This window comes from Petromyzon marinus, chromosome 2 (assembly GCF_048934315.1).
Source record: "Petromyzon marinus isolate PM22_M1 ecotype Great Lakes invasive population chromosome 2, UKy_Petmar_22M1.pri1.0, whole genome shotgun sequence".
Lineage (NCBI taxonomy): Eukaryota > Metazoa > Chordata > Hyperoartia > Petromyzontiformes > Petromyzontidae > Petromyzon > Petromyzon marinus.
Genome location: NC_133668.1, coordinates 18,384,020 through 18,410,466, shown reverse-complemented (window position 1 = coordinate 18,410,466; position 26,447 = coordinate 18,384,020). Strand labels below are relative to the sequence as shown.

Sequence of the window (26,447 nt, the reverse complement as noted above, 5' to 3'; positions counted from 1 at the left end):
AATGTTACAGACATGAGCAGCTGATTTCAAGCAGTATAATACCAACGTCAATATCCGTGGAGGAAGATCAAACACATCCCGATATCTGTTAGGCCAGGATAATGTCTCCATTATACAAGGGAAAATAAATGATACCGTAGTATGATTGCAAGGTCTTCCAATTATGCATGAACTGCCGCAATAAGACATTCATCACTAATCATCTTTAAAAAAAAGTGTGTTATATTGTAACGGAAATAACATTATAAGCAAAGGCACGTGTTTTTAGGTTCTAATTACAATGAAATTCTGATTAAGCGGTCAAAATGAATGGACTCATACTCCTAATTAAATTTTCTAGTTTTAAACACATTCGTTTCCGTGTCCAATGAGTTTTTCTAAAATAAATGACGAATGTTATTACAACTCATTCAATCAGAAGTCTCTTTCAAGAAATGTACGAACACAAAATGGCACGTTGACGTTAAATATAGTTTAACAAAGCAATAATGATTGGTGCATGCAAAGGGCGTTGCTGTAATCTTTAAAATTTAACTCTGTACATGAGCACACTTTAATTGTTCAAAGAATACATCCAAACAAGAAATGCTATTTCGATATATCCTCGACAGGAAATAAATGTCCGATGAGACAATATTAATCAGTAGCTGTTTCCATAGTAGTTTGCACATGCACAGAGAACTCCACGATCAATTATTGTAAATTCATAACGCAACTATAAAAAACTACAATATTTTAAGTGGTGATGATGCAGTTCCTAAGCATTCAACAGTGAGTAATGATTGTTTGAATCACAACTTATGCATTTACAAGCGTGCATGCCTGCCTATTAAGTCATTCATGTGAAAATATGTATGCGGGAAAGTCTACGTATTTGTTAATGTTTGTAAATGCAAATGCAGTTTCTCAATTTGCTCATAATGCAGGTTCTGCCCACGCTAACCAAAAATATCTGTTGATGCATCTGGCCTCCTTCAGCTCTTGTAAATATTCAGTACTTAATGGTAACACATTATTATTGTGTATGGCTTCAGAAGAGGTCACGTAGTTTTGCTATTCCTCAGATGAAGGAACGCAGAATATAGTGGTTTACTATATGGTTCAAGTACACACTCTAATGTATATTACAGTATACAATTTATGAATTTTAATTTTCAGGGATCAGCAGACATAATTCTAAAATTCCAGATGGTCTCTAATTAAAAATCCTAGGATTCTATTTGCTGATATTTTAATGTTTTATTTAAAAAAAAATATTCAGCAATGCCAACTTGTATGTTGAAACAAAAATTAATGCCAACTTTTATGTAAAATACTAAAGTATGCCGATGCTTCTGCACAATAGAGCTAATCTATAGCAAGTGCATGAGTTCAACGTTGATATTGCTTTATCTTTATACGTAAGTTCTATAGTATATGAATTGAATAACCATACAGTACTGCTTACAGTATATTTATAAAGTGTACAAATTCATCTTGATCTATGCACTTTAAGGAAAACCTTAGATTTCATATTGTGGTCATTCCGTAATTATTTTAGAGGAACGCTTACACAAACTGGATCTGTGCCAAGTTAATTTCAGAGAAACAAAAGTGAAATTGAGGAATGCTTTAACATCTTGAGTAGTTAAACTTTCGTAGTTGGGAACACGAATGAAGGTGGCAGTGGCTGAACATTGTTAGAAATGTCTAAAACTACTGGTGTGTAATGCCCTTAATTTTTCAAGATTTGGTCACGGACACTTTACAACTTGTTTTAAATAAGCTTATAAGGATATCACTTTATCAACTTGAATTTTGCTCGGCTACAAGGTTAATGCAGCCGGTTTATATTAGCGCTGGTCAAGACAATCGGGATACTCACCACAATGTAGCAATGTGATACGTATGTACTGTTTGTATGTTGAACTTATTTCGTACCGTACATAGCCAACCGTGCTAGTCAGAGGTGCAGGGGAAGGACAACTAAACACAAAATAAATTAGTTTTCAATTTAGATACATCCCTTTAACACTGCTGCTGACAGTCTGATACCACATCGCTAAAAATAATACAAATTTTACTTTGAACAGATGTGCACTGTGAATCAGTTTTGGTGAGTGGGGTTTTGCTAAGTTTCTGTAAATTTCTTTTTTTCTGTATTTATTTACTAACAAGAGGGTTTCATATAATAGGGATTTTCCCCTTTTTTCTGGCAACAAAACTGAAACCTTTTAACAAGGATTCATGTCTGTATCAACCACAATACCTGCAGTCAAAATGCAAACAAAAAAACATACTATGATAATATATGCATTGTCCTTGAAACTGATTGGTCCACACCAAGGACAATGCATATATTATCATAGTATGTTTTTTGTTTGCATTTTGACTGCAGGTATTGTGGTTAATGCAGACATGAATCCTTGTAAAAAGGTTTCAGTTTTGTTGCCAGAAAAAAAAGGGGAAAAACCCTATTATTAAATTTTGGTACTGACAAAGGAGGTCTAATGATGAAGAGGGTTTCAGTCAACTTTATAATCGCCATACTCTGTACTTTGGCTATGCTTACCGATGATCAATTAACTCACCATTCACACTTTGTTGGGGCATCACTCCTATGTAAAGCAATGGATTTCCCCAAGCATTATAAACATTCATAGTGCTCCAGGATCATGACATTGGTCTTACGATACAGGTGTCAACAACCCTGTATCATGGGCCACTTGCTAAATATGCAGGAGTCACCTAGCTCGAATTGGTATCGTGGTGGGATATCCCTTAATGGCAAGTCATTGGTGGTAACTGAATTAATCAAACAGTAAAGTGTATTAAAACCCTATTGTTTTGGGGTTTGCAATAGATCATAACAGTCTTTTATTTTACCCCATACTATTTACCGACAGGATAACTTATCAACAGAGACTTTAAGAGCCCAAGGGTGTGATTATATTTTTCTACTGTGACTGTCCTATGGACCAACTTAGTCCCCATCATAGGAATTGCATTTTCACCACTAGCTGAGGTCTGTCAGTGAGGATAAGCACTGCCAAACATGACAGAGCAGGAAGATGCTTTGACTTGACGTTTAAAATGTATAAAGGATTATATCAACAATAATAAAACGGTATGTGTTCATATAACTGTTAAAACTCCATGTTGTAATATTGGATGTGGAAGTAAATGGCCATATTCCAGCTAAGAAGACATTCTCATCGCACATTTGTTCCTATGTTCTACTTGAGAAACTGCCAGTGCTTAACAAGGCTCTCACATCGTTTATGAAATAATATCTGTGGCATGATTGGGTGTTTGAAAGGCTGTTTGCGCTTCAGCAAAATCCTTAATTTTGGTTTTCCAAATAGCCACATTGTACGCTAAGGGCTCTACGTGACGAACAATTCAGAACGGCTGAGTCACCAATGGACCAAAGTTATTTCCTGACAGCAAGTAAAAAAATCCATCCCGTTCTTTTCAAATCTACGACACCATGTTTTTTTTCTGAAATAGCTAAACATTGCACATTTGCTGATTCTTTTGCAAAAATTTTTGGGCCCAACAGTTACAGTGAGGGAAAAAAGTATTTGATCCTCTGCTGATTTTGTATGTTTGCCCACTGACAAAGAAATGATCAGTCCATAATTTTAATGGTAGGTTTATTTGAACAGTGAGAGACAGAATAACAACAAAAATCCAGAAAAACGCATGTCAAAAATGTTATAAATTGATTTGCATTTTAATGAGGGAAATAAGTATTTGACCCCATTGCAAAACATGACTTAGTACTTGGTGGCAAAACCCTTGTTGGCAATCACAGAGGTCAGACGTTTCTTGTAGTTGGCCACCAGATTTGCACACATCTCAGGAGGGATTTTGTCCCACTCCGCAGATCTTCTCCAAGTCATTAAGGTTTCGAGGCTGACGTTTGGCAACTCGAACCTTCAGCTCCCTCCACAGATTTTCTATGGGATTAAGGTCTGGAGACTGGCTAGGCCACTCCAGGACCTTAATGTGCTTCTTCTTGAGCCACTCTTTTGTTGCCTTGGCCGTATGTTTTGGGTCATTGTCATGCTGGAATACCCATCCACGACCCATTTTCAATGCCCTGGCTGAGGGAAGGAGGTTCTCACCCAAGATTTGACGGTACATGGCCCCGTCCATCGTCCCTTTAATGCGGTGAAGTTGTCCTGTCCCCTTAGCAGAAAAACACCCCCAAAGCATGTTTCCACCTCTATGTTTGACGGTGGGGATGGTGTTCTTGGGGTCATAGGCAGCATTCCTCCTCCTCCAAACACGGCGAGTTAAGTTGATGCCAAAGAGCTCCATTTTGGTCTCATCTGACTACAACACTTTCACCCAGTTGTCCTCTGAATCATTCAGATGGTCATTGGCAAACTTCAGACGGGCATGTATACGTGCTTTCTTGAGCAGGGGGACCTTGCGGGTGCTACAGGATTTCATTCCTTCACGGCATAGTGTGTTAACAATTGTTTTATTGGTGACTATGGTCCCAGCTGCCTTGAGATCATTGACAAGATCCTCCCGTGTAGTTCTGGGATGATTCCTCACCGTTCTCATGATCATTGCAACTCCATGAGGTGAGATCTTGCATGGAGCCCCAGGCCGAGGGAGATTGACAGTTCTTCTGTTTCTTATATTTGCGAATAATCGCACCAACTGTTGTCACCTTCTCACCAAGCTGATTGACAATGGTCTTGTAGCCCATTCCAGCCTTGTGTAGGTCTACAATCTTGTCCCTGACATCCTTGGAGAGCTCTTTGGTCTTGGCCATGGTGGAGAGTTTGGAATCTGATTGATTGATTGCTTCTGTGGACAGGTGTCTTTTATACAGGTAACAAGCTGAGATTAGGAGCACTCCCTTTAAGAGTGTGCTCCTAATCTCAGCTCGTTACCTGTATAAAAGACACCTGGGAGCCAGAAATCTTTCTGATTGAGAGGGGGTCAAATACTTATTTCCCTCATTAAAATGCAAATCAATTTATAACATTTTTGACATGCGTTTTTCTGGATTTTTGTTGTTATTCTGTCTCTCACTGTTCAAATAAACCTACCATTAAAATTATAGACTGATCATTTCATTGTCAGTGGGCAAACGTACAAAATTAGCAGGGGATCAAATACTTTTTTCCCTCACTGTAACAATTAAAATACTCAGCAGTAATATTTATACAATCCGACCCAAAGAAAAAAAATCAATTATGAATCAGTATCCAGCAGCTTTGCTTAACCAAGCCACAATTTGCTAATTGAACACGTTTTCGTAAAAAATTACAGCAACTTTTGATATGACAATGTGGAGGTCTGAAATTCCGAACGATTAATATCACACCTTTTTCCTATACATTAAATCAATGCAGAGAGATGACAACTGTGAATGAGCATGTGGGACATTATCTGTGACTTTTTAAATACTTTATTTTATAACAGTAACGTTCTGTACTTTTTGTCACTCGAACTTCCAAGCCGAATTGCATATGGGCTATGTTTAAATCAGCATTGCTATATTCGTGATTGTCAGTCATCAACATAGCACGTGTACTTAAAAATACCAGCATTTTTTCAAAATACAATTACAGAAGTACAAACAATTGCACCTTTAAAGTCGTTTAATGATTTTTGTTGCTAGCTAATCTGTTTGATATCCACCAGAAGAATTCAGAACAGAGTCCTAATTATGCTTAATTTCACCGCATATAATTGGAAGATCAATGATAATCACAATACGCGCTTTGTTCATTTATCCACAACATTGGAGAGAGGCAAGATGAAATGAGTTGTGGAAATTGATAGGGTTTCAGGAAATATACGAGTTCAGACAATTTAATTCACAGTTGATGGGATCTTCACACTGTGACTTCTGATTAAATTCAAAAGTGCAAAAATACATGCATTTATCAACAAGCATAGTCGATGCCAATCAGAATTAAATTTGCTGGTGCATTACGAGGGAAAAACAATTCTTACACACTGCAAAGACTCGTATACTCTACAGACAGGAGAATCACATACATAAATACCAGGTGTTAAACTCTAAGCATTCCATACAATTCTTTGGAATTGAATCGCCAATACAAGATCAGGACAATGTTGTCTCTGAAGGGTTACAGGTTTTCTTTTAAAATCAAACATTTAAAGTGAACCGGTACAAAATAGTTGCTTTATCTTTGCAACACAATTGCTTTTGTGATAACCTGAAGCAGTTTACAATGGTACAAAATTTACATCTAAAAATAATGTGAACACGATCGTAAAGAACCTGTATCTGAATTACAAGGCTTGTGTGATCAATTTTTTAAGTACTAAATGATAACCGATTAAGACGCAAACTCTCTCTCGCAAGGGTGACCCGAGTTAACAAGTTACAACCCATAGCAATATGCCCCAATTCACTGGTGGGTGAAAGCCTCTCCACCCTCCCTGATGCCATTCCTCATGTTCTTGTGGTCACAATCAATCTCACTCCCGTACACAGATAGATATCACGACTCCCATCTCCATGGTTGTCATCCTCTTCAGCTGCCACTATCAGCCTCGTACATGAGCCATCAACCCTTTTGGTGACATGTTCTGCCCCGGCCCACTTATTTAGGTAAGACATATATTTGTTTGTTCTCGGATCGAGTTTCTCTTTCTGTCTCAGGATAATTCCAAGCATGCACGCGAGTGATTTTTTCTGTTTTGGTTCCATTTCATCGATCAATGTTCATGTTTCTGATCCATGTCATAGTGGGCATTTTATCCCAATTGTAAAGTTTCTGATTTACGAAAAACGGATCGCTGCTTCTTGTTATTGAATTTAGTTTTAAAAGGGGCACTCCATCTCTCCTCCGTTCGCCTCCATTTCGTCACACCGATCCCAATCCGCATTCAATAATTTCCTTCAATCTGTTGCTTTCAGGATTCTCTCTCCAACAGTTTACTTCACTCAGGAGTCAACGTCACTCAGGATACTTCGTAAAGCCGATTGTAAACGCTGCAGCTTTCCTGCATGTAACCTTGTGGTTAACATGATTTGTAATATTCCGACGTTCAAAAATGCAACCCAGTTAATTACAAACATTAGTGAGTTACTGCAGCCATTACCCGCACACAGGTGGCAAAATACACAAGCAATGCCTCTGCAGCCTACAATTTGTAGTCAAAAATGCTTGGGAAATAATTTGGAAATGTGCAAATTAACTCAAGCCTTCATAGACATATTATTCCACTTTTATTATTGCATTTACAAAAGAAAATCCCACCATGACCCATGTGTAATCTTGACCAGCCAATCCCAGCACTAGCACATGGGCAAACGAGATGTTTCAAATCGTATTTTGAACAATGTTGTTTCAGACCCACCAAACAATATTATAGCTCAAGATAATCTGTACAACAGCGAAAAGCACTACTGGAAGCTGCATCATTGCACGAGAGTGGCATTGTTGTATTTACAATGGGGCACATTGTAGCGTACAAGACCTAGAAAGCTTGTACATCCCATGTTTGCCCTTCGCCCATAGAATTACTCTCCAATTGCGCCGTCAAGCGGTAAGACAAATATTTTCATTCTAAACTCAAAGTGAGAACCTCAATAGCCTCTTGTAATACAAGGTGGCATGTTTTTTATACATGCCTTGCAAACAGTGGTCGTCGCAATACAATTTTAATGAAAATGTTAGTCCTTAGTTTCAATATGCTGTTTTCTTGAGCAGTCATCGGTGATAGGACTGAGACGACCAACTTGCTACCCACAAAAACTCGGATTACTCACCGGTGGATGAAACCCAATGTTGCAAAATGTCAGGGTTGTTGGCTCATTGCTCTCACATAGCATTAACTCCAACAGCCACCTGCTCACCTGGACTTCAAAAACAATGGTGGACGTTTATGAATTGTATTAATAGGCGCTGTGGTGGTGAGATGTTATCTCCCTCGCCTGGGATGCAGGAGGTTGTGGGTTTGATCCGGACCCTGATGCCTGTATATTCGGAGTTTACGTTCTCCCCGTGGTCGATTGGATTTTTTTCTCCGGGTCCTCTGGTTTTTCCCTCTACATTTAGAAACATGTGTTTGGATTATATTTGGCAGCTATAAATTTCAACATAAGCCACTTATATTCTTAGTTCTTTCGGTAAAGTCACGTTGAAGGGAAACAACAAAATAATAAAATATATATAAAACAACAAAAATTCTCACGACGTTTCGACCATAACACAAACAACGTGACTTTACCGAAAGAACTAAGAATATGAATTACTGCAGTCACGAAAGCTTTAAATCAAAATATAAGCCACTTAGTTGAGCTATGATTTGTGGCCAGGTCACTTCTGAAAAAGAGCTAATTTCTCAGTGGGCTTTACCTGGTAAATACAAGTTTTATTTAATATTGTTTTAAATCCCCCCCCCCGCCTTTGTACGCCCAGCAGTGTAAATGGATACACCACAGTTAGTCAATCGGCAGGCTACGTGTGGTCAGGTAAAGTAGTCCCACCCCTTTCAAGATATCTTGTCAGCATGGGACAGTATGCAATATACAGCGAGACTGTACACTCTAGTGGGAAGTCCTTCCGCCAGCAGTGGAGTGAGCAAGCAATTGCACACAGCTGCACAAATTGACCTAATAAGTGTGTTTTACAAGTTTAGAAAAATTAAGGAGCAGGTGATTGTCTCAAAGGGGTAGTAGGATGAGGCCTAGGAGAGTGCTACAATGCAAAAGATGGCAGGGAAGCGGCACCGCACGACCTCCTGAGCCGCCCCCAGCCAATGGGCCACCAGACGCAAGGGAGATGGAAGACACCGCCTGTTGAGCTCGTTATCCCACGGCCTAGGTGAATCTATACGTGCGAACTGTCAAGGCACTTACATAGGAGCAAAGGTAATTAGCACAATGTTTGCGTCGCACCTTAAAAAAAACATTCAAGGGCAGTAAATCCCTTGCCCGAGTTTTTCCCATGTTCAACAGAATTGAATTTTATGTTCAAAATTGGTTATATTCATAGATTGACTTGCAATTTAGAATATAAAATTATAATGGCTGCATTAAATAATTTAAATAAAATGAAATGCATTACCAAGTAAATATGACATCCGATTCATAGAATTAAATAAATGAAACCTTTAAGTTCCAAATGAAACATTAACACTCTGGACCTACACAAAATGTAGCAAGTATAACAATGTTCATGAGAGTACTTACACCAAGATGGATTTATCCACAAGATTAATATATACCTATCTAGTCACATCATATTTTTAACTTTTATAATAAGCAATAATTTTATCTTATAGTTCAAGTTCTGCAAGTAATCCATGAGTGAAAGACTAACTAAAATAAATTATCAGTATAATCCTTATGTTGTTCATTGGCAAATTAAAACGATATTTCCAGTTTAATTTAGTTTAGCTAAAGATGGGGAAATTTAGCCAAGACTCAGCTTAATCACTTTGACTGCAGGTAACATTTTCTGGTCTGTTAATTAAAATACGACAAACAGCTTTTCCTGGCAGCAATTTTAATAACCTGGATATGTAGTATTCACTACAATACAGCTCTCCAAATATTTAAATATAAGCATACTTGGGGAAAAAAATCACTGGCTACTCTGTTATCACCAGACAAAAGGCAACAGGGAGGCATAACACGAGGTGGGGCGGGGAATAAACTGCATCTCACATACAACGGGTCTTTTTTGGAGAATCCTAAAAATTAATACACTGAAAATCGTTCCCCAGAAGCTAAACATTTGAAGGGCGCGCACAACAACGCTGCGCAGAAACTTCACGTGGTCTCAGTTTATCACCGAGTTGTACAATAACCACTGAAGCATTCAAATGCGTATTTCAGAATTGGCTTCTTATTTCCAGTGGTGCATTTTTGTTACCTCTCATGTTGCTTTTAATATTTATAACATACTAGTATCTACCGACTCTACAGTAGCATCTGCCGACTCTATAGTAGTATCTACCGACTCTACAGTAGCATCTGCCGACTCTATAGTAGTATCTACCGACTCTACAGTAGCATCTGCCGACTCTATAGTAGTATCTACCGACTCTACAGTAGTATCTACTGACCCTACAGTGGCATCTACTGACTCTATAGTAGTATCTACCGACTCTACAGTAGCATCTGCCGACTCTATAGTAGTATCTACCGACTCTACAGTAGCATTTGCCGACTCTATAGTAGTATCTACCGACTTTACAGTAGTATCTACTGACCCTACAGTGGCATCTACCGACTCTACAGTAGTATCTACCGACTCTACAGTAGTATCTACCGACTCTACAGTAGTATCTACCGACTCTACAGTAGTATCTACCGACTCTACAGTAGTATCTACCGACTCTACAGTAGCATCTACTGACTCTACAGTAGCATCTACCGACTCTACAGTAGCATCTACTGACTCTACAGTGGAATCTACTGACTCTACAGTAGTATCTACTGACTCTACAGTAGTATCTACTGACTCTACAGTAGTATCTACTGACTCTACAGTAGCATCTACTGACTCTACAGTAGTATCTACTGACTCTACAGTAGCATCTACTGACTCTACAGTAGCATCTACTGACTCTACAGTAGCATCTACTGACTCTACAGTGGCATCTACTGACTCTACAGTAGCATCTACCGACTCTACAGTAGTATCTACCGACTCTACAGTAACATCTACTGACTCTACAGTAGCATCTACCGACTCTACAGTAGTATCTACTGACTCTACAGTGGCATCTACTGACTCTACAGTAGTATCTACCGACTCTACAGTAGTATCTACCGACTCTACAGTAGTATCTACCGACTCTACAGTAGCATCTACTGACTCTACAGTAGCATCTACTGACTCTACAGTATCTACTGACTCTACAGTAGCATCTACTGACTCTACAGTAGCATCTACTGACTCCACAGTAGCATCTACCGACTCTACAGTAGCATCTACTGACTCTACAGTAGCATCTACTGACTCTACAGTAGTATCTACTGACTCTACAGTGGCATCTACTGACTCTACAGTAGTATCTACTCACTCTACAGTGGCATCTACTGACTCTACAGTAGTATCTACTGACTCTACAGTGGCATCTACCGACTCTACAGTAGCATCTACTGACTCTACAGTAGTATCTACTGACTCTACAGTAGTATCTGACTCTACAGTGGCATCTACCGACTCTACAGTAGTATCTACTGACTCTACAGTAGTATCTACTGACTCTACAGTAGTATCTACTGACTCTACAGTAGCATCTACTGACTCTACAGTAGTATCTACTGACTCTACAGTAGTATCTACTGACTCTACAGTAGTATCTACTGACTCTACAGTAGCATCTACTGACTCTATAGTAGTAACTGCACACATTGCAGTGGGGGGGGATGAGGACATCACGTTGTTCAGGATTTACTTCGGTGCTGTGCTTTCTTTTTGCCTTTTTAGCGCGAAGAAGAACCTCCTTAACGATCGTGTGCGTTGCTAGGGGCAAACGCGAGTCAGCATTTCCCCGTTTGCCAAGATGCGTGCTTTGGTGCCGCGATCAGCGTAAATTATTATAAAGTGTGATTTTATTCGTTTACATTTGACGAGGGCAAAAACAAATAGCGAGTTTTCGTTTGGGGCTTAGTTTGTTGTAACTGTGTACTTTGTTGAAACGTAAACCCAACAGTTTGTCAGTTAAAAGCGATACACACGTCCACACACACACAGACAAAAAATACTTTTATAGGTAAGATAAAAAGCTAAACAAATAAGTTGCCAATGGGATAAATTTGTCCTACATGGAAATAATGTTTGTTGTTATTAAGAAATCTGCTATACAGGGGCAAATGGCGACTTGCAGTAACATGCGCATAAATCGGCAGTGATTCAATAATTCCTTGCAGCTGATAGTGTTGTCGTCTCTCAGTAACATTCACGTGTGTATGACAGTTGTCTCAAAGCACTGAGTGTTTGTGCAAGCACTGACAGAAGATGGGGAAAACTGCATAAAGATTGCACGAAATTTAATTAATATTTTAAGCTTCTCTATTCATACGGTTAACCCACCGTTGCCATTTGTTAGAATCAAGCAAATATGACAGTCGAGTCGTAAATATTTTGATATTTAACTCTGTTTATACCGCACATTTAGTATACAATAATCAAGGCTCCTTTGCGACAACAAAACATTTTCTACACAAGCACCGTTTTCATTGCAAAGGATATGACTCATAGTCGAGGGTCTGTGTCAATGCCCCGGTCAGGACAAATTCCGCATTGTGCACTTCTGTCGAAAGAGGGAGGTGGGGGGGGTACAGAGGCAGGGAATAGACGAGCAGAAATAGCATATTAATTACAACTGCCCTGACGTGCAAATACAAGAGCAATTAATTCATTTCAGCTTACATAATCCACGAGGTGTATTTGAACATTGCTCTATGACATTTAATTTTGACGATCAAAGTGAAATATATTAAACAATGCACGAGCTCATTGCAAGCCCCAAACACATAGCAGGATTATTTTTTTACCCCAGAAAAATTTACAAAATGTCAGATTTACACATGGGAGACAGATCATCATAGAATAGACCTATATGTCATTGGCTGGGTAAATTACCTGATGTATTTACATTAGACAGGTTTATATCTGGTAAACCAAAATTCGAAGTTCGTGTTTTTGTCAAATGTAAACAAAGTAACAATTGCAACATACGATTGATTGCTGATTGTTTTATTTTATTTCTAACTACGTGACTTTATCGAAAGAACCAAAGATTATGGATTCCTGCAGTCACGAAAGCTTCAAATCAAGATTGCAACATATGACTTCATAATACAGGTTTTTTGGGTTCGATCGTGTAAATATATAAATGTGTCGTTAAACCCATCACCACCAACACAGCCAGTAAGTCTTCTTTGGTTCTTTCGGTAAAGTCACGCAGAATGAGAATAAAATAATAAATTGATAAAATAAAATAACACAATAATATTCTCACGACGTTTCAGCCACAACACAAGCGGCCTTCATCAGGTGAAGGGACGAGACTGTCTGGTAGGACAGCGCTGGAGTGAAAAAGCCACGTTCAGATCACGACCTTTAAGCTGTGTAAGAGGAAACAAAGCACCTTGACAAATGAATTAGCATATAGTTTAGCATTGAAATGGCTGAGTGATTAGCTTGTGACTGGTCACAGAAATGGCTATGTTAAAAGTTAAAGCATATACATCCTCAGAGGCACCCCTTGACAAAGGAATTAGCATAGAATTTAGCATTGAAATAGCTAAGTTAAAGCATACACATCCGCAGAGGCACCCCTTGACAAAGGAATTAGCATAGAATTTAGCATTGAAATAGCTGAGTGATTAGCTTGTAACTGGTCACAGAAATAGCTATGTTAAAGTCAGAGCATACACGTTCACCGAGGCACGTAGTACAAATCAAACAGGAGAATTTAGCATTGAAATAACTAGGCGAATTTAGCATTGAAATAACCAGTCACAAGCTAATCACTCAGCCATTTCAATGCTAAACTATATGCTAATTCCCTTGTCAAGGCACTTTGTTTCCTTACGAAAGCTTTAAATCTAGCTTTGTTTCCTCTCACACAGCTTAAAGGTCGTGATCTGAACGTGGCTTTTTCACTCCAGCGCTGTCCTACCAGAGAGTCTCGTCCCTTCACCTGATGAAGGCCGCTTGTGTTGTGGCCGAAACGTCGTGAGAATATTTTTGTGTTATTTTATTTTATTAATTTATTATTTTATTCTCATTCTACGTGACTTTACCGAAAGAACCAAAGAAGATGAATCATTGCAGTCACGAAAGCTTTAAATCGAAATTTACAGCCAGTAAGGTTTGTCACGTAAACAGAACAAGCCAATTCGTTACTAGTATAGCAGCAAAGCCACAACATTTATAATCTGAATACATTTCGGCAGTAATTACAACTAGCTTCATGCGACAGCCAAATTTGTGGAGAAGTCCTCCTGTTATGACTCATAGGATCCCGACCCAGGCGCCTGTATATTCGGAGTTTGCATGTTCTCCCCGTGGTCGATTGGATTTTTTTCTCCGTGTCCTCCAGTTTTTCCCTCCACATTTAGAGACATGGGTTTAGATTATTTAGATTATTTCCTTTAATAAATTTCCACATGATAAGCCACTTCGTTGAGCTATAATTTTTGGCCAGGTCGCTTCTGCCAACGAAGCTAACAGCTCAGTGGGCTTTACCTGGTAAGACAAAAATTGTTTAGTTTTATTTGTATACATTTTAAAGTGATTTATTTACATGTCCTATACTCTGTACTTCTATCGTGTTTTTGTATTGTTTGTTGTTGTAAAATTCTGACCTACCCCGACTGGACATCTGTGAAAAAGACCTTTATTGCTCATCGGATTCCTCGAGTATAAATAAATATTCTGAGTCCGATTCTGATCTCAATAAAAAATATATCCGAATTAGCTACTTAGAATATTTTGCTGAGCTCAAATCCAGGATCGTGATTTATTGTCTATTATCCAAGTGATGTTCGGTAAAAAAAAATGACTTTATTGGAAGTCCACAACGGTCACCCGATGAATAAACTGCCCCCCACCACGGGAACGATGAACTTACAAAACTCGCTCGGGGTTACCGCGTGCAAAGAGTGAGGTCCCCTCTTTTTGTTAAGAGCAGGAACATTAAATTGGACAAAAAGCTCTCTACACAAGCTGTCATTCTTTCCAATCCCTTGCAGTTGCAAAGCTAATTCCTTGTTTTCATCGCCCTGATTTGGTATTCACGCATGCTCCAGCTCCCAAATGCTATTCTCCCTATATAAGCAATAATCTATGCTCACAACTACTTTCCTTAGCTTATAGCTCTTATTTTGTCTGACGGATTGCATTCTACGCATTATGGCCTCTGCTTCGCATCTGTCATCAAATACATCATGCCAGAGTCCAATTGTGTTTTATAACACCAGAGTGATTTTCCTGTTGTGAATTACCACATATGCTTCATTCCATATAGTTTCATGTCTTTCATGGAGGTACCAGGTTTCACTTTCCACACAACTTTGCATAGTTTAGAGCAATTGTGAAAGTAATGTTTCTACTCCAATGTTGAATGCACTGCTGAAGTATTCTCTACATGGACAATAATTACGATCTCCACCCTGTTGTCGATATTCACTCCATCAGTTTGGCCTTAAGCCACATATGCAGATTGTGTAGACCATTTAAGTTTAAGGGTCTACATTTACAGTTTTTTCTTCATTTGGCTGATGCTGATGTCGAGCAACAACTATAATTCTACATTGAGGTGGTTGAGCTAGATAAATGCATTAGTAGTGGTGTACAACCACTGAAAGATGGAGAACTGCCTAAAATATTGTTCTACAAATAATTTGTTTCTGTTCTAAGGCAGTGGCAATTGAGCGGATTGAGGGTTTTTAAATTCCACCCCCCCACGAATTGTACAATACTGCTATTTCTTCAAGTGTTATTGTAAATGTTTCATTTGGGTTGTAATTTTGTCCAAATGTTTACTACATCTTTAGATGCCTTCAAGCTTGAGTAGCATTTCCTTTTAGCTCGTCGTTGATATGCTGTTATCATTAAACAATTTTATTCCATTTATATTTCTTCGCTTAATATTTTACCAACGCTGTGCTGTAAACAATTTGGGGATAATTTGTCTCGTCACATACCTCACTCAGTGAGTATGTTTTCGTTTATTTACAAGTGTGTTGCATGTATATTTTTAATGTGTACTTGGTACTGTGTCAATGTATATTTTAATGGCCCCTTGTTGATGGCAGCCTACATTCTCAACGTACTTCAGTGTGGGAGTAAGAGGCTTTTCACTGTTGAAACAGTTATATTACAGAAAAGTATTTAATATTAGTCATACATGTCAGTAACAAAAAGGTAGCAAATAAATAATATAAAATACAGCACTATAAATGCATATATATCCTTCAAAAATGCAGGGCCGAAAGTTAGAAATAATTACCATACGAGACAAGAAAAGTAATAGACAGGGGTGCAGCAGCAAGTGTGAACATGATATAAATTATTGTTATTCCTATGCTAGTTTACCCAGGACAGCATCACTGAGTACCATGACCATCAGGAAGGTCTTGCCAAGTGTTTGCAGAAGGGGGCGACGATTGCTATGTATAATCCTAAATTAGTATTTTGCCCGCATCCAACAGCCTGCTGGTGCGGATAACGTTACGGTTAATGCCCACCGCAGGATTAACCAGGGCTGCCGCTGGACTTGAATCGTGAACTACTGCAAAAAGCAACGAACGCGCTACCGTTAGGCCACGTCACCACCCCAAGTATCACATTATTTGCAGGCTTGCTGGAAGGCATGTATGGATTTTGACAAAAACATGAGAAAAAGCTTACTAATAAAACATTGGATGGTTACAATGTGCTGCTTCTGATGGAACAAACGCTGGCACTGTTATTTCAATGCCAAGGAACATCACGATTTGTACTATCAACATTTCAACAAATGTGTTGCCAGGGTAGTGGAATTGACAATTCATGAATAGATCTGATTTTTATTTTTATCACACAGGAGTATGCTTAAACTTAGGGCCTCTTTCTTTGTCAAATCATGAAGGGCACTGTTTTTATTTTGAAAAATAGGTGCAGTGGCAAAATGAATTATTGTTGTCCCATTTTGTTAGATATTGCTCAATAATATCCATTTTACTCAAGGTCACTTCATTCCAAAAGAATCAGGTGGCTGCCTCAGGGAGGGGGGGGGGTGGGAGGTTCGAGTCATCCCTGTGAATGGGATACCTTGTCCATCCAAAGTGGGGAAAATTTTATATTAAGGACCTACACAATTCCTCCTTGAGAATCCACAAAATTAACATTCAAAGTAGCAACAGCATACTGAGGACTCAATGCGGCTTTACTGCATAAATGGCATGATTATTTTACACGCAATAAAAAAGAATGGGTTGAAACAGCTTTAATGACATCAGATTAAAAAAGCAACATATACAAGCCATAGTTTTGGGCAATGCTCAATAAGCTAACGCTTCATCAATCACTGAGCTAATATTTTCCCCCGGTTTACTTAATGACAATGGTTGTGACAAGAATTTTGGCCTCACCCAAAACAAATATGGATCACAGTATTTGGTATGAAAACCTATGTTTAAGTTAACTTAATTCTACTTTAACGTTCTATAAAAACATGCAGTGAAATGTGACATTCACCACTGTATACAAGAGTTACATGTTGTATGAGAGTGTAAGGTTTCTGCAATGAAAGTTGCATTCAATATTGACTGTTAATATTTACTGTCAATATTGAATGATTAAACCCATATACAAAGAGTTTCCCTTTGTAAATGAGATGCACGCATTATTTGGATTTCCCTGTAGATAGCGCAACTTTAGCGAGTGTAAATTAACTCTAAGACAGATTTTCCTATCATGCAGGCAATGCACATTTAATTGAAAACAATTTCCTTTTCATGGAACAAGTCTGACTATATACATGCCATCCACAGATAGCATATTTCCATTCAATTTCAAATAAATATATTTTTTTATTAACGAACTGGAGGAAGATAATCTTGCTCCCCAATCCATTTTGTACTACATTATTACATAGATCAGTTAGGAGATCAATAATGGGGCAATTAATCACAGTAGGTAAAGCACAATATATATCTGCCTCTGTACTGGTCATTAATGTCAGCAAACAGGACATTAATCCTGAGAGATTTCCATAAGCTTTTTTCACAATCTCTCATATGCTCAATTACAAAAATGTAACCACCACCTCCCGTTGACTGACAAACCACATTCAGTGGACCCAATTCCAAGGGATAAAAATAGTCCTTGCAAACAAATGTGTTGGCATATGAATTGGAACACTCATGAAACGAGTCCATTATTTTCAAAGAGATTCCGAACAACCTTTGATTTAAAAGAGTTCATAACAAAAAAACTTTTTTTGAGACAACATATATCACCTTATCGTTACATCTATATAAATACAAATTAGTCGTTTTGTGCATTTGTGCGTGAGTGTGTGCGTGTGTCACACGGTACTCGCCTCCAAAATGTAACGCTGTTTCTTTCCGGCTTTTTGGTTGGACAAACTCAATTTTAAGTCGGGGATTGGCAGAAAGTGCCTGTTTTCTACACCGTGGTTTTTTGGAGCCCAGCGATTAGTCCATGTACAATTTTATTCGACATGTCTCCATTTTATCATGTACTGAATCTGTACCGTGTTGTAGGAAAGGGTGTATGAGTATGCTTTGTTGCAGAACATTAATGTGACTTTTCTTTGACGACAGACACTTTCTATTTTCTCAAAATATCCTCACCATTTACTGTATACAGCTCAGATATAGCACATGGTAAGGGTAAGTAACCACATTACACACGTGTACTATTTCTGAGCTGTACAGTAGATAGTGTGATGTGTAATGTTATGTGGGGCAATTATGCTCTTAGAATTCTGGACTTCATCCACTTAACTGCACGTAGTGGCCATTGTCCACGAAGACGCCGGCTAAGTGTTTAAGACTCGGGAAAAATCAAACTTTAAAGCGTAACTACAGTACATAGTGTTAGGTGTTATGTTGTTGACTCAGCAAAATAGATCACACAGGGTTAGTGTACAGCTGCGGCGACATGGTACGTGCGATAGTAGAACGGTGCGTATGACACAAACTGAAAATATTGGACATTGCAGATTGGCCTGAAATTTGACCAAATAATTTTACTTAATTTTCCATATCACAGCGAAGCAAGTACATGAGTACACTCAATTTCTATTGGGATTGCGAATTCATTGTTCATATATATTAATATTAAATATGAACTGTTTATAAATATAATATGCAACCGTCCGTGACAGTTTTTGATGTCTGTATATATGCATATTCCGTGTTGAATGGGGGATCAGGCCTCGTTCTTCAACCACCAATGGTGCTCAGGGTATGGGTTTTATAGTTCCCGTACCCTGCTGTGCTGGGCGATGGCAACCCCCAAGGTGTGCTCAGTATGGCCTGGAGTATTTCACTTTTCCAAGGCCCCCGCCACGTTTTCTGTGTGCTGTATATGCTTGGTTATTATGTTTTTAAATTATTGTTATGTTTTATTGGTTTGTTTTATTGTAGGTTTTGTTATATATATGTGGAATGTTGTGTGCAGACCGGGGATGTGTGCGAGCTTGCGTGTCAGACCACAAAACCCGGTTTGGGCCTTGCGGAAACCCCATTCGGGAAAGGTAGAGAGTAGTGGGGGGGGGTTCAGCCTCCTGCCTCTATAAACCTCAGTCACCTCGTCTATGAACCAGTCCTACGGAGGACAAGACTACAACATATCAGGCCTGGAAGAAGGATATACTCGCCCGTGATTCCTGACTGTCATATAACAGTTACACCGCAGAGAAACATCTCTTAGGAATCCAGGATATCTGATATGCCGTATTAATACTAAGGGCCATCGCCTCTGTCTGGGACCGTGTGCAGACAGGGTTCTCATTCAAATGAAGATTGCACTCGACCTATCCAGCTCACCTCCAGCCCGTATAAATTAGCTCTGTTGTTTATGTTAGAATTTGTGTATTCTTTTATAGTGTGGTGTTACTGCATACTTAGACGTTCTTCTGTCTAACGTTTTGTTTTGAATATATATTTGAACATATATGGGTCTGTGAAACGGGCCCCCCCAGCTAGTAAATATATATTTCTGCTCTTAATGCGCACTTACCAATGCCACGGACCAAATATTCACGACACAGGTGTAGGTCATTTTCACAGGATATGATGATGATATCTGGCAAGTTCTGGCAGAGAAACAAAGACAAAATAAGAGTTACATTTTAAGACAAATACACAATTCACTTACATAGTTTGTCATTCAAAGCAAGGTCAAAGTAGATCTATGCAACTAGAATGGGGAAGGCATACATCTCAGCTGGGGGAAATGTCTCCAAAACATGACCATGGTTGACGCCCCACAAACTGTACATATTTTATTGAAACTGTGAGGAATAAAAAAACTGAGTCGACCCTCAGCCAGGATTTGCGCTTGTGACATAGTGTAGTTATCGACTTCCGAGACACGTCGAGTAGAAGGCTTTTTGTTTATTAAGAGCACACGGGGTGATACATTACGTAATGCAGCTACACATAGGCGATCCTAACACACAGCCCATCTCCGGCATACGCTACGCTAGCTGTCCGACTAGCGCAGCGATGGCGACGGAGAGGGTCTTGCAGAAGATCAGCCATGTGGTTGGAGACGAAGAGATGACGACGTGCAGCGACGCAGCCAGGGCCCGCAACAGCACCCGAACCTCTGGTTCGGCCCCCCTTATATGCCCTCCGGCGCGGCCAAGCTCCGCCTCTGGCCACGCCCCCTTCCAGAACCTTCGAGCAGGTTCCCGGAGCCTCTGGACTAACTCCGCCTTTCACCTTTACTCCAGATACGCCCCCCTTATAATAAGGCATTACGTAATACCCCCATAACCACAAATACCCCTTCAGGCGGACAGGTGTCACCCTGTCATTACATAAGTAGAGAAATACACTAATACCCACTGTAATCATACAGGTAGGAACAACAGGTTCCACACTGCACACCAGGGATTATTTGTCTGTCTGTCTGTCGTGCATATCCGGAATTCCATCCGCATCCACCCCCTGTCTCGGTCGAACACGTCGTCTTCGTTCCGGGGTACGGAAGGCTGTTCCCGAACGACTTCCGCTGCTTACTACCTGGCCAGTGGTTGAACGACACCATCATCAACCTGTTCGGGCAGTTTTACTGCCTGCCGCGAGCGGCAGACGTCCACCTGTTCAACGCGTTCCTGTGCACGGAGTTCTTGGCGGGCCATTTTGACGACTTGAATCGCGTCTTCGATGGCGTGTCCTCGAGCAGCCGCACTGGCAGATCTTGGTCATCGTCAACGCCACGTCCCCACCAAGGTCGACTGCCATGCTGTTAAGACTCAATGGCCGCGCGGGGCAGTCGCGCAACGCCAAGAGCATCGCGGCCTTCGCCAGCGCGGTGGTGGCCCGGGTCGTGCGCGCCAAACTGGCGAGCACGACGGTGGCGATCGCCACGGTGCTTGTGGGCCGCAGCAACCGAACGGCTTCGACTGCGGTGTCTACGCCCTGTTCAACATCGTGCACCCGGTGCGCGATCACGACGGCATTGTGGCCGTTCAAGGACCAGGTCAGGTGGATTGGCGCGCGTGGTACACGCAGGAGGCGGCGTCACAGCACAGGTGTAGCGACCTGCTGCTGCAGCAGCTGCATGAACTTAAAGACCAACATCAGCAATAAATAAAGAATCATCATCAGATGCAATAGTAACAGCTACAACCTCCAACACGACTACGGTATCCAACACGGATCGCACAAATGCGCTGTCCAACCAAGTTCCTACCTGCCCACTCCGAAGGAACGTGTTATATTTCAACCCATTATTCTCTCGTACAGTACAATGTTGCATATCCACAGCTCATTAAGGACTAAGGTATTGGCTGATGTCGCCAAACTTCCCAGCGTAAGAAAAATGTAGAAATGCATGGAATATGTAAGGCACCCGTGACAGAATGTTTTAAGGTTGTGTAAAAACGTGAGCACGATGCTTATACCAGGATATTTTAACATTCTCTCAATGGGAATTTATTTGGGGCTATAAAAATTGTCAATGATAGCTGCTGGTAAATGCAAGAAATGGGAAAAATAATGACATTCATTTCACTGTATATAAAGTGTACTTGCAAAACCACGTGCATGCTTCTGCTTCTACATATATCAATAAACCTTAATAAGTGTGGACTCAATGCAACCAGACTGACTGTGGATATATTATAGGCCAATAAAAATTGCTTGAAGACGAAGTCCTTTCAAGCGTTCAAATTACATTGCGAGAAGGCAATGTACTATTTACAGTGGTGGTGGCATGCCTTAATCCAGGAGGGTGGAGGTGAGGGTTGGTGGATCGCACAAATGTTGGGAAACTTCCTTGCCATTGGCGTCGAGGTGCCATACCCTGGCTTGCCAGTATGGCAATACAGCAGGTGGACTAATCGCCATCCGTTTCCATCTGTATGGGGATATATTACCCTCTCGCACTTGCAGGTTTTCTTCAGGTGCTCTGGCTTCCTCTCACTTGAATAAACACCCATCAATTGGCTGGTAACATCTTTTATTTGTTTAGGACCCTCCTAAAAAACAGAATCCTACGGACTCAGTGTGACTTTCCTGCATAAATAAGTAAACTATCGTCATTATTATGCAGTCATTGATGACCAGGCATGAGACCAACCACTCTCTCCCCATGGACTGGAACCCAGAATCCCGGAGATGCTGGCTCAGTGCTGTGACCGGGAGTGCCGCCCCCATCCCCACCCCTCACCTTGTTATTGCGGTGCTCAGCGAGGCGCTGCAAGCCTGGCTGCTTCGTTAGCACTCGCCCCCCCGCACACTCAATGATGGAGCGCATGGTGGCCAGGCTTGGGCACATTCCGGGCGTCAGGTAGAAGAAGAGACCCTGCGTCACAAGGACACATAGCAGCAAAAGTGGTCCATTTAACAGTTTGAAGTTCATGACAATAAGTTGGCACTCTTACCTAAAACAAAAAAAAGAGTAATCGTGACATTTATTGATTTAAGTTTTAAAAGACACCGTCATGTCTTTCACTGTTGGGCATTTTGAAAGTAGGGCATGATTACTTGACCCGGTTGATAATTGATGTCCTCGTATAAAAAATATCGTGACAATTTAACCTCAGACTTAATTACAGTATACAGTAATCTGTAGGTTCGATAGTATTATTTATAGTGACCTCACATTAACCCAAGTCACGAACAATGTCATTTTCCTGTATTACGTATTTAAAAACTAAAACCTTTAAAATGTTGATAAAATAGCAATATAAAGCACAGAGATAAAGCACTACATGCTAGGTAATGGTGATCTCGTGATATACTAACACGGGGTAAAAATATGGGATGACCCTTGCCTATGAGTTTCCAGCAAATACAAACTTCATTTCTATTCAAATAAAATCTGAGATTTGTAAAATCTATTGCCGGTTTAATTTGTTCAACATTTGCAAAAATCCGACAGCTTATTTCTACCTCTGCTGAAAAACTCCTCATCCATTCCCTTATCCATACTTGTCTGGACTACTGCAACTCTTTATGCTCAGTCTGCCCATTTATTATTTTGACTCCCTTCAACAAATCCAAACAACTATGCTCGGATCATATTCAACCTTCCCTATAATTACCATACCTCAAAACCCTCCTCGTGCAACTGCACTGGCTCCCTGTACTACCGTTGCCTGTTCAAATTCCTCATCCTGGTCTAGAAATCCCTTCATGGTCGTGCCCCATCATATCTTGCCATGCTTGTATCTTTCTATGTGCCTTCTCGGCCTCTACTTTCTCAATCTTTGCTGTCTCTCTCTGTTCCTCCTCCGATTTGCGCTCAATCACGCTTTCGCTTTTTCTCTTCTTGCCCCTCTGCACTGAACAAACTTTTTTAAAACTTTTTTTTGTTTTCTATCTGCGTGACTTTACCGAAAGAGCCATAGAATATGGAACAAACTTCCCCTCCACATTAAACAGTCACCTTCACTCACTAGTTTCCGCTCCACACTCAAAACTCACTTATCTCCCCAAGCTCACCCCACGACCCCTTAATCTCCCCCTCATAACCACCACCGTGACATTTCCCTCTTTATATTCTCATGGCTTTCACTCATTCCCCATTCATTCAATCCATTCATCATCATTTACAGTCATCGATTTCGCTTTCACCGAATTCACGCACCACAGATTTGCCCATTGCTTCCTCTCATCTATTGCCTTCACCTCATCTCCACCATGACATTGATATGTACTATTATTAATTATGTGTAAAGTGCCTTGGATAAGGTGCTATATAAATTATTGGAAGATAAGGCAAAAATGTTGTCTCAAATTACAGGGGTTTGTGGACTAAGATTTTTTTAAAGTCTTATTTTTGTTGAAAATGTCAAGTTGTACAGCAGGGAAATAATGACGGTTATTTATGGCTGCAATGCTTCTTCAATGGTCACCAAACACCGCAACTGGATGGGAGTTGCATACTTGGGTTTAAATGTGTGTGATCAATCGACCCTTACTCCAACATGCTGGTGTACCCGAGTGTGCACCACCAAACCTAGCAGTGTGGAAGTGAATGTCACACAGAAGAGAGAGTTCAGAAGCAAAACCAAACGTGAAGATAAAATGTTTGGACAAATGTTTTCATGTGGTTGTGATTAAAGAAACGATGAGAAATTGAGAGCAGAATGTACTGAAAGCATGAACACACTTAAAAAAAATTGACAGGATCACTTACCTACCTGTGCTATCAAAGAAATGCAAATATTCGTATTGTCAAAAACTTTACGTCCAATTACGGCGTCAAGGAAATCAATCATCTTTTCATTGTCATTACTCAACAGGTAAAGCTGATTGTGTGCATTGCCTGCACATTGATTTTTTATTATACGTCTCAAACAGTAATTACCAGTCAGAGATTGTGCTGCTTCAGCATTGATGGGCAAAATAAAAAAAAAACATTAAGGGGTTTACTCTTTGGTTCTTTCGGTAAAGTCATGTAGAAAATAAAATTAAATAATACTAGAATACGACGTTTCGGTTGCAACACAAGCAACCATCATCAGGTAAGAATGAATGATAAAACACAGACACGGGAACAGCATAGGCAGACACACATGCAGAGAGAGACACACAAGACGCACTGTCTTTGTGTGTGTCACGCTCGGTGTGTCTTTGTGTGTCTATCTCTGCATGTGTGTCTGCCTATGCTGTTCCTGTGTGTTTTATCATTCAGTCTTAGCTGATGATGGTTGCTTGTGTTGCAACCGAAACATCGTATTCTATTATTTTATTTTCTACGTGACTTACCGAAAGAACCAAAGAGTAATTCCTGCAGTCACGAAAGCTTCGAATCTAGTTTGAAGGGGTTTGTTTCCTTATCAGAATCCATCACAGGTGCTTCTTGCCAATAATCATAGGGCTGTCCAGTGGCAATTCTCGAACAGGCCATAACCTGCTGAGGAGAACCAGTGAAATCAAAGTCAGTTCTTCATTTGCCTTGTTGAAACACGACCAGGAAACAATGATTTGCACGGCCTACTAGCTGGGTGGACTGAATATTATTTCATTTTAGCAAATAACCAAATTCCTTTAATGGCTTTATTACTCATTTTGTAATTATAAGTGCATACTTTGTGCGTATTACAAACGTTGCCTATATATGTTGCCAGAAAAGCCAATTTTCAGACTTTTCACTTTTGCATTCAACACCCATCGAATGCACATGCTAGTGTGACAGTGTTGCATTATTGTCAATACCGAGGGTACATTTTTGGATGAAGGACTAACGAATAATTAATCTTCATGGTATGCCTTACCACGTGCAAAATGTGAACATAAAGTCAAGGCCAAAAGTGACTTCCTGTTCAACCGAGTGTGGGACGGTACTAATTTGTTGGGCACCTTGAGCGAATGGTGGGAATTCAACATCCTATTGTGGGGACCAGTTTTTCAACACAGCTTCCCAAAATTCAAGTGGTATTTTTCAGCATTGTTTCCAAACCAGAATAACATTTTGCCATGCTTAGTTAAGCCGAGGCCAATATTAGAAAAAAAAATACTCATAGTTTCAATGGCTTGCTGCCTAACTTGAGACCAAGATCGCTGACTCTTACTTCAATAACATAACAAAGTATACCAAATGGGATGCAATGCGTATTTTCTTCAGTAAACACAAACCAGCCTCGATAAGTGTGTGAAATGAAGAAACTACAATATAAAGGAGTGGAAGAGTGACCAATTAACTTAAAAGGCAGGGATAAGAACTGTTTGTAGAAAATTTGTTTGGAGGTTGATAATGCAGACAATCCACAGTAGCCATTTGAATAAGTGTAAATTACTTGTAATTGCATCTCTCATTTCTCAATTCTATAAGCTAAAATTTAAGATGTACATAAACATTTCAATATGTAGTACTAGCGGGAAGTATCCGGCGTTGGCCGGGGGAAAAAAATATTAAGAAACTTCTCAAAACCTTAAAAACATAACATATACAAATGAAAATAAAACTTTGATCATTACCTCATTATTTAAAATAAAACCCAACGCGCGGTGGCAATAAAAACTTACGCTCGCGCACCAAGATTCGATTCTTTAAATCGAGCAAAGGAATCGAAGGTTGTATATTTCTTTAGAATCGGCCTATTCCCCTTTAATCGCTACCACAAACGCTTACCAGATATCGATTTTCGCCAGTCCTGGATGAGGGTTAACGCCACACACTTCATGGTCATTCCCCCCGCCCCCCCCCCGAAATACAAAAGTCTATTTTTATACGTTTTACATTGTGTACCGTATGGGAGGAGCTAGCCACATGGCAAATTAAAAGTTTGTAGCCTAGTAT

General features: G+C 39.9%; 1 protein-coding gene across 3 annotated transcripts in view; it reads right to left on the bottom strand.

Annotated features, from left to right (window-relative positions):
- Positions 1-7,193: 7,193 nt before the first annotated feature.
- PAXIP1 (PAX interacting protein 1) overlaps positions 7,194-26,447 on the bottom strand; it is an 86,774-nt gene continuing 67,520 nt past the window's right edge. For all 3 annotated transcript variants that reach the window (XM_076068533.1, XM_076068534.1, XM_076068540.1), the window contains exons 18-21: positions 22,368-22,502; positions 19,707-19,782; positions 12,196-12,255; positions 7,194-8,823 (exon numbers count right to left, since the gene is read on the bottom strand). In XM_076068533.1, the coding sequence (XP_075924648.1) occupies positions 8,807-8,823; positions 12,196-12,255; positions 19,707-19,782; positions 22,368-22,502 (288 nt within the window). In that variant the 3' untranslated portion in view covers positions 7,194-8,806. The remainder of the gene's footprint in view (positions 8,824-12,195; positions 12,256-19,706; positions 19,783-22,367; positions 22,503-26,447) is intronic.